Raw genomic sequence first — 9,868 nt, forward strand, 5'->3', positions numbered from 1 at the left:
CAATAGGTTAAGACATGCGTCATAGGCATGGCTGATTTATCCCACTCTGGTAATCCAGGCTTTCTGAATCTTTCAAGAAGTATGTGGGAAAGCGTCTGATGCACACATACACATGGAACTTCAAAAGCATGATCTCCTGCTTTGCGACATTTAATGGTGTAACACGATCATCACATAAATCATGCTAATGTTACCTTTGTGCCAGTCAGCCCTGCGAAGAGATACTGAGGCCAGAGAATGTCCCGAGGCTCACCTCACACCATAGGAAGGATTTATAAATGATAGGGTTGTATTTTGTAAGGCACACAGACTATTCCCCTCTTAAGTGGGAGCACACAGGGGTTAGATTTGGAAGGATATTACATCTGGCGATGCATTAAAAAGATCCAGTGCACTGTCTTCTTAGTTTAACCCATTCTATCAGTGCTATGCCATAGTCATTTCTCAGTGGAGAAACTGGTTGTCATGTGACTTTAGTTTATTTGTTTCACCCCATTATGGCAGTCCATAGGTGAGGACACCTTACAGAACTCAACCTGTTTGGGCTCACAGGAGGAGAGGTGAGGTGAGGTGAGGAAGGACATGTTTCAGAGGCGTGTTCCTTTAACAGGAGCATCCAATTATTCAAGATTAACACCACCCTTCTGGTTAATCATCCGCAACAGAGTGTGTTATCTTATTTGTATCAAATAATTCTTTAACAAGCGTGTAAATACATGACGCTTATTAAATACCAGGGGCAATCAGAGTCCTTGATAAATAATATCTACTGCTTTGATGCATGCTGCACTGAGTGGAGAGGGAGAACATCTACAGGGCTGACCTTTTTATAGTGAACACTTGTCGGAGGCCACATGGGTTCAAATCCGTGCCTGCCATTTAAGCACTAATGCAAGCACAGATTGGGAGTTCAAGGTTTCTTCATCCCTCAAGATTTTCCCAAAAGGGGGTAATTAAGCTCTCTACTCTTTTGATAACACAATCCTATGCTCATGACAGATATGCTATAAACCTCTGAATGCTCTTTAAACAACTGATTTGTTGAACGTCTACACTGGCACTCAAAAGATGACTAATGCCATTTAAAATGTTTATGTTGAAAACGGTTATTTACGTTGGATGTTAATATGAAGAGATGTGTGTCATGGTAAACTGGCCTTCTCCAAAGTGTTATGCAGCTATCACAGGGCTGTTCAGAGTGACTATGCTTCTATCGTCTACGCACAGACTTTAAGGCGAAACCCTTTTAATTGTTGGTCATTTTTCTTAGATTAGCCAAAGTGAAGATTTGTAGCAGAGGATTAGAGTGTGAGCTAATGTAATGGATTTATCCTTCCAAGCTAATCTCACCCAATATATCACAAATCTGTGCAAAATGGAACAATTTCGCAGTGGAGAAATAATTCCTGGACTATAAACCTAATTACTGTATGTGGATTACAGAATACTGGAAAACGGGGCATTAAGCTTTTTTTTCTTTCCAGACAGCAAACAGTAGATATGGTAAGAATACTACAAATAGAGAGGCAGAACAGAGAAGCCAAAAATGAATCAAGCAAACCAAGTCTGATAAGAACTTCTTATTATTCCAATAAAAAATACATTCATACAGAAATATAACAATTTTGCAAAACAATTTCAAATAAAATTTTATAAAGCAAAACAAAGAAAAAAATCTTACAAAATGTTTTTTGTATTTTTTTCCTCTTTACAAAGATTATTTAGACAACAGGGGATTGTGAAAGAAAGAGAGAATTAGTGATAGAAAGAGTTATATCGCAAGCAGACATGAGGCTAGATTAAGGCTCGATTGTCACCTGAATGATACTGGCTGCTGCTTCCCAAGACAGAATGTTCTCTTCTTTGCCCTCTGAATCCTTGCCTCTCTAATTTTATTGCAGCAAGCCTCCTCAAGTTTGTACTTATCCTCTCGATAAAACAACTTGATCTAAAAATCCATCTGAACCTGCTGCAACATGGCATTCCACTACCCCGACAAAGCACAGCATGCCCCTGATAACACATAAAAAGATTGACTTGTGATGTGTCTCATAAAATCCAATCCCTACTGTCTAAAATCTTTGTCTGTACATAAGTTTTACATGTTATGTTTACGGCATTTATTTACACTGATTATTAAGCTTTTGGTCCCTTTCCCTGTGAAAAAAATTCATATATCAAAGGTTTAAAAAAATCTACAAGACGCGTACTACCAACAGTGATGAACTGTTGCGATGCATTTGCACAGAGCTTTTCCATTTGATGTCTGTACATTTTCTATTGTGGCAGTTCCAATGGGCAGGGTGATTCATCTTTATCTTTCTGGATCCCTGTTCACTGTTTCCATAATACTGTGGGCTGAGTCTGAAAACAGGCCATCCAGACAGGTCAATACCCAACTCCCAGAGTCAGCAGTCTGCAGCGCACTCCATGCCAGTACTGCCTTCAGCCATTCATTACCCAAATGCAGTACAAGGCAGAGCCTATCCGGCTGGGGCTTGTTAATTACAATAAATCTTTTGCGTTTTTTTGTTTTTTTTTTGTCTGTCTTGCTAATAGGGGAATATGGCCTCAACCTTTAACAGTGATGCCAACACACACTTTCAGGGTACTGCTGTTAACAGAGTAATAGACTCTATGTGCCCAGTCTATGCCTTTACTAATACAGAAATAAGGGAGGGTTGGTACCAATCAAAGCAATTTACCTAAATGCTTAATGTGTTTTTCAAAGAAAAAAACACCATGGCATACAGTCCATTGAGTAGATACTACATGGTAGTAAATACAGTTAAAATAAGTATGTTTAAGTGCTCTATATGATGACTGAAGCATTTTTTTCACACATTTTCTTTTTACTTTTTAGTTGATTTAAGTTATTTCGGTGGATTAAGAAATGACTAGAAAATAAAAAAACATCTAGATGCCAAAACATAATAAACAACATATTCAAAATACCCATATGGGCTTTGAAAAATACCTGCCAGTACAGACAAGGCAAAGGTGCATGTTCATGTGAAATTGAGCCTTAATAAAGCATTTAAATCACTCATACAAACATAGATGTGACCTCCTCCCCCCTCCCCTCCACCTCCACTAGGCCAGGTCACTCACATAAGGCACCATTAAGGCCAACAGTGCATTAACAGTAAAAAAAGAACCAGAAAATAGGCCTGAAGACACAGATAAGTGGGAAAAAGCTTCATGAGTGAGATGGTTGCTAAGCAATAGTGGTTTCTCCAAAAAGAAGCAGGAAGGGTGCGTGATAGTGGGAAAGGTTTTTGAAAGTCAAAAGGAGAAGTCATCAAACATCTTATGTACAACATTGTAACATTTAACCGTTTATCTTTAGCTGCACTTTATTGGAATCTATTTTGCAGTCCTGATAACAAACAACAGGGTAAGAGTAGAAATGAAAACCCCAAGAACCATGCAACAGCTGTCTGTTATACTGAAATAATAGTTGTGTAATATTTCTAAGCATACAGCTTATACAATGGACTACAAATGAGCTTCAGCAGCTTGTGAAGACAAGCTACATAACACATTGCACATTTAGTAGCTGCACCAAACACCAAAAAAGCCTCGATCATTCAGACCTGTGTTTCTGCCTCCCCCTTTTGTATGGGTGCTTGCGTGTGAAAAAAGGTTGGGGGTGGGGGGGTTGCATCCCTCCCCCATACTGAACTCCCACACTACCTCCTCTATGGGGCACCCTACACCCCAGGGGGAGTTTGGCAAGAAACCTTAGTACTCACTCTCTGACAGGCACATACACACTCTCTCTCTCTCTCTCTCTCTCTTGTTTGCCTCTCTGGAGACAACAAGGAAACAAACCCGGAACTTGTTTCCCCGGAAAAAAAACCACAAGCACTCGTCAGTCCACAGTGACCCCCCTGGACCCCTCCCCCCTCTGCACACACAGGACAGTCCCGCAGGAACACTCAGCGCACATGCTCACTTCACTCATGGATTTTTTTGTTTGTTTTGTTTGTGTTTGTTTTAAATACCAGCGTTTTTCGGTTGTCCAGGAGTCCTCCCAAACATCATGCACCATACGTACACATCACTCACTCACAATTTTTTTGGTCTTTTTTATGTTTTCATTTTTTCTCTCTCCTCGAAAACGTCCTGCACATCTCCTCTTTATCCTTTCCTTCAGTACATGATTTTGTCCTCCTTTCTTGTCTTGTCCTGTTCTTCTTTTCAACAACCGGTCAGAAACGCCTTCCCCAAGAGAGCCCCCAGAGGCACTGGTAAAGGTGCAAAATGGCATGCTTTGGCTGGATCACGCTTTCTCCCCTCTCTCTTCCTTCCTCATGGTAGGGGCAGGTCAACCGCGCGGCCGGTCAGGAGACGACACTAGTTCAGCTGTTCTCCCCTGGCTTACTCTTCAGCTCACCAAACCGCTCAGAGATGCCTCTTCATGTGCAGGGCCAGGTGGTCGGACCTGGAGAAACACCTGCAGAGAGACCAGGGAAAGGGACAAACTGATAAGAGAAAGTACTGGGCAAAAACAGACCATCGCACATTTATTGCATACTAATTTAGAAACTATGATGATAGTTTCATTAAAATCATAGCAAGCACAGGACACAACACAGGATATTTTTTTTGCCATTTAAACACATTTGCTGCCATGGTTGGCTATTTAGTTACTGCAGCAACACCGGTGCTGTCACCAAGTTTGCCTGACTTCATAAATGATGCAGTTGCCAGGGAAACAGGAATGATCGAGTTTGATATAAAGCAATGACTTAACGGCGAAGACAATAATACACCACATGATTACTTCCTTTGTCTGAGTGTGAGTGAGCCATGTTAAACATGCAAAAGATTAGACCAGGCATACAGATGAACTGTTCAGACAATTACTTGACTAACTGTTATACACTGCTCAACATGCATACCATTGTACATTCAGAACACCTCTTCCAGGGCGTTAAGGTGTAAGGAGACAAATAGTCTTGGGCACCAGTGTGCCAGCTGTGGTGGGTAAGGTTAAGGGATGAGCTTACCTGTCACAGTGACTGCATTTAAATGGCTTGGCACCAGTGTGCTTCCTGAAGTGACGGGTCAGCTCATCGCTCCGTGCGAAGCGCCACTCACAACCCTCCCATGAACACCGGTAAGGCTTCTCACCTGCAACACCAAAACAAACTCATGAATATGTATTGCCACACAGAGGCACTGCTGCTCAGCACATAGCTACACAGAACATTTTTGGTCTTGAACTCAAAAGGCACAGATACTGCTATGGTAGGCTATCATTTCTCCACCATGAAACAGAAGACACTGTCATTTTCTGGGTCAAATGACAAAGTGAATGGCTCTTTAGGACATCCCTCTGTGACTGTTTTGACCTCACACATGTCTTTTGAGGCCTTGAAAAAATACCAGTATGCGAGGAATGCAGACCGCCTTTCTCTGTCACAATACATACACAGAAACTAGCCTCTGAGTCAGTATCCGGTGTGAGTTGAATTCCAGACATTCAGTCCTGCAGGGCATGAATCAATCAGGCCATAGATAAGAGGACTGCCCTCAGAGCTCAAATCAAAAGCTCCCCTCTCCCGTGACGAAACCAGTTCTTGTTTTGGTGGAGCAGGTTGCCTTCATCCAAAAAGCCCCTCCCCCTGCCACCCCCCGCCCCAATCTCCCTGCCACTGGCATTCCACATAGCTGAGGTCATACTCCGCCCGCTCAGTCATGCAAAACAAATACCCAGAGTGGCGAATGGGACTGTCTGCATGGGACAGAAACAGTGAGCCCTTAGATGTGTTACACAACCTCCAGCTGGCCACACACTATCTCATCGAAAAGTATCTACAGCCCACAAACCCTAGTTTGCCAAGAACTTGTCTTTTTTTATGGCTCTGGAAAGTAAAAAAAAAACAAAAAAACAAGGGCCTTCATTAGACCACAAATAAATAAATACACTGGTTTTCCAAAAAAGGAGAGAGATGTCACTGCAATGAGCAAAGGAGCCGATCCCCAAGGTTTACGCAACTGATGAAAGCACCTGGTAATTCAACATGTAGACAACAGGTCTGTACTGGTGTTTGTGTCTGCCTGTATGCTTGCGTCACAATGACAATGTGTATGGATGATCTCAGGGAGCTGGTGCGGGGGAGGGGCCCTTACCTGTGTGGGTGCGCTGGTGTGCTTTCAGGTGGGAGCTCTTGGTGTACACCTTGCGGCAGCCATTGAAGTGGCAGCGGTGCACCCTCCTCCTCCCGTCTGGCGAGGCGTCCTCTGTGCTGGGGCTGCTCATCTTCTCAGAGTTCTTGGCCGTGGTGCCGCGCGCCTTGGCGGGCAGGTGCAGCTCTGTCTGTGCCACCCCCCAGGGGGCAGCGTTACTGCAGAGCTCATGTGCCGCCTCCGGAGAGGAGGGTGGCGTGCTGATGACTGAGGAGCTGAGGTGCCCTGAGCCGGCCATAGCTGAGCCCAGGGGGTTGGACGCAAAGCTATGCGTAGGTGAGAGCTCCTCGGAGCTGTCTGAGGCTTCGCTGCTGGCATCGGAGTTCAGGCTGTTGGTCTCTGAAAGGTGGCCATCCTGATTGTCATCCTCCGGGAGGTGGGGGATGGGAGCTCCTGTCTCGGCCTTGTCCCCGCAGGCCAGGATTAACTTGCTCCACAGGTCCTCCTGACCCTCAAACTTGAGGTCAGATGCGGAGACGTAAGGCTCACTCTGCAGGTAGCGCTCCAGCTCCAAGCATGTCTGATGTGGGTTTAAGTGATGGGGGGGGAGAGAAGAAAGGAAAAGAATGAACATGTGCAAAGAGATATTGTGAGAGTGCAGAGATGATGATGGCACAAGAGGAAAGATCATTTCAGGGCAGCATGTTGTATTTGAATCCCCAAAGTAACCACAAGCATACTGGAAATAACACTGCATTTACTATTGATGAGAGACAATGTTTCCACTAGCTTGGGGAGAAAATGGCTGAGGTTAGCTAGGGTGAACTATGAACATGCACGCGTGGAGTGCACACACAAGTCTGTCCTAGGAAGAAATACTCACATACCAAAAAAAGCTGATGATGAGTGATAAACAGGTAAACTGATAATGGCTGGATGAACTTAGTCTTTTTGCTTTATATTCACTTGGTATGGTATCTGTGGCACTGAATGACTCATGCAGTCATTGTAGGTCCTTTTAAGGAAGCCACAGAACTTCCTCTTTAACCTCGCTCGTTTCCTCATTCAAATGGACTGACGTGCTACGCTTCCTCCACTACTGGTCCTTTTGCTAGAAATTAATGAATAAACGGTCCAGGCCTGTCTCTACTGCCTTGAAGTCTTTGACACTTGACCCATTTGATTGACTCACGTTGGTTCGAAGCAATGGTAGGGATATGTGCCCAAGGCTGAAGTCAAGGATGTATTTTTCCACACTCTTACCCAATATTTTCCAGTTACACTAGTATCTAGTCATGCGTGTCAGCTCTGGAGAAGACCATTTGAATTCCTATCGCTTTGATGTAAAGCTGAAATATAACGGCAACAATTAATGTTACTATTATACCCCAAGGAAGTTGCTTGATTCGCAACTAGCCTACATTGCTGCCTAGAGACAGCTTTCAAAGAGTGCAACGAGTTCAGAGTCCAGTGCCTGCATCTATGTGTAGACAAACCTTATTATGTGGACCTGCGCACGTATCTCGGGAGATGTTTAAATATCTGTGATGGCAGCAAAGACCAACTTGGCTCTACGCCCAAATCGCAAAACGCCTGAAGGAAACTACTTGGATCGGTTTCAATCACGTAGCCAGTTGCAACATTCTTAAGATAAAAAAAACAAGTAGCCTGCATATACCGTCGACAGTTCTTCGCAACTTTCACCGATTCAAATATCTTGCAAGGTCATTACAGACATGTTAAATTAATATACCAGAATAAATCAGAGATCGCTTGCTGCGCACATTTCCGGATTGTCAACATTTTGAATCGCAACAACTTCAATACAGACCGTTAATCAACGGATTTACTCCGTAGGGCTTCCACATTTGAGTCCAACAAGCCTACGTGAAACGCATCTCTTTTTATTTTTTTTAATTATGACATGCGTCCATTAGACTACATATTAGGCGATAAGCATGCATTACATTAGCTATAACAAGACGAATAAAACCATTTTACATTTTACGCGTAAGCCTCAATCTTGATTGACATTTGATTGCAATAGAGATACTGATGTGTCGCGAAGATAACTTTGCGTTTACTCGAGTAATTTCTTATTTGAACGCCACCGATTGCAGTCCGTGGTGGCAAAGTAAACCGACTTGAAAGTGTAGACCCTTCACGTCACACCTCAACGCTATTGTTACAGTGTAACAAACTAATTGGTCGCGCGACGCAGTTCCAAATGACATGTAGCCTATGTACTTGCAAGACAGTCTACAGGCGAGTTCTGGTGGTTTGAACTTCCCCATTGAACATTGGAGGCAATGCTTTTTTGACATGTTTCTACAATTTCCGACTTTGACAGATAATGACTGATCAACTGTTTTAGTTAAGTAACGTGACCAGAGCGGTCCAATGTAAATCACAATTTGATTAAAATGCTGTGAATTAGGCTTACCTGCTGCCAATATTCTTCAAGAGATGGCAATGCTGAGAAATACCCAGTGTCATGAACAATCTGAAGCTCCTGGAAAATGCTGCACATTGGTAGAACATCCATTTTAAATCCCAAAAGTGTCTAGGCTAAATATCACCTAACAATTTAAATATAGTCTCTTTCTGGAATCAAGATGACAACGACTGCTGTCTTGACAGAAGAGTATCCTGATGAGTGCACATGCAACGGCAGTGTAGCGTCGCTCTGTCTTTCAATCAAAAGTCCTCTAGGTCCTCTGTCGCTGAGATCACTGTATTTGAAAACACTGAACTCAAAGCGAGATGTGCGCTCAGTAAACTTCCCTATTCAAACCTCGCAGGCTGCCTACAGACTCGTGACAGCGTTACGTTTAAAACGTTGACCAATGATCTCAGACTGTGTTGCCCGCGCGCATATGATATCACCTTCGACCAATAGCAGCAGCCGACTGATGTAAGTTCTTCCCATGGCGTTTGTGATTGGTGTAATTCAACTTCACTCCTACACGGCAATTGGGTGACTATTTTTAGAAATGTATATAAGGCTGTGTGCAGTGTCTGCTTTGCTTCTGTCTTTAGACGGGATTCGTGGTCGGTGAAAGAGTGTCATACATCGGTATTTCGCCACAGAGAGCGCTCTGCCTCCACAGCGCTGAATTCTTATTTTGGCATCTGGAAGCTTACTGTTGCGTAGAAGATCGACTGTGGTGCACTTAAAATTCAGACGAAAATGGTTAAACAAGAAAACTTCAGCTTCACACAACATACGAACCACAAACTCAATGCTTGTCCTCAATGCAAGGAAACGTTAAGTAACGGCAGAGCAACGAAAGAAACCGACCTGCACACAGTTATATTCCCAACTGAACATATGTCACGTAATTTCCCCCGTCTAATGAACTCAAGATAGTGCGGTGAAATTCCACAGGCAGTGCCAAGTGCCACTTCGCAAATGACTGAAATGCACACTGGTAAGTGAGCGTAAGGAGGTACAGGTCCATACATAGGCTGGTGTGGAAAGCTTTGAATGGCTGCCACATCTTATATATACTTGGGACACTTGGTCCATCAGGAAAATGTTCATCAATGAGTCAAGGTAAACATCCATCCATTTAAAACGTCATTAGAGTCATTTGTGTGACAAGATGTTGTCAAGGATGGCCATATATTCATTTATAGTGTACTACAATAGCAGTCCACCAATTATTTTCAATTTTAACACTTCAGAGTAGGCTACATCCACTTGCTCAATTTGGAGTTAGTCCAGTGA

General features: G+C 43.3%; 1 protein-coding gene across 1 annotated transcript; it reads right to left on the reverse strand.

Moving 5' to 3' along the window:
• Window positions 1-1,565: 1,565 nt before the first annotated feature.
• klf6a (Kruppel-like factor 6a) lies at window positions 1,566-8,974 on the reverse strand. The gene is made up of 4 exons (XM_012834347.3): window positions 8,582-8,974; window positions 6,142-6,718; window positions 5,016-5,139; window positions 1,566-4,459 (listed from the first exon to the last, which is right to left on the reverse strand). The coding sequence occupies exons 1-4, from the start codon at window positions 8,681-8,683 to the stop codon at window positions 4,408-4,410; spliced, it is 855 nt and encodes a 284-aa protein (XP_012689801.1). The 5' UTR covers window positions 8,684-8,974; the 3' UTR covers window positions 1,566-4,407.
• Between the last annotated feature and the right edge of the window lie 894 nt (window positions 8,975-9,868).

This window comes from Clupea harengus, chromosome 17 (assembly GCF_900700415.2).
Source record: "Clupea harengus chromosome 17, Ch_v2.0.2, whole genome shotgun sequence".
NCBI lineage: Eukaryota > Metazoa > Chordata > Actinopteri > Clupeiformes > Clupeidae > Clupea > Clupea harengus.

Bases quoted from the DNA above. Each gene is read 5' to 3' on its own strand.
- klf6a (XM_012834347.3), bottom strand. From the start codon at position 8,683: ATGGATGTTCTACCAATGTGCAGCATTTTCCAGGAGCTTCAGATTGTT. The intron at 6,719-8,581 runs GTAAGCCTAATT...AACCCACATCAG, and splicing joins TTGAAGAATATTGGCAGCAG to ACATGCTTGGAGCTGGAGCG. The intron at 4,460-5,015 runs GTAAGCTCATCC...GTCTCTCTGCAG, and splicing joins AAATGCAGTCACTGTGACAG to GTGTTTCTCCAGGTCCGACC.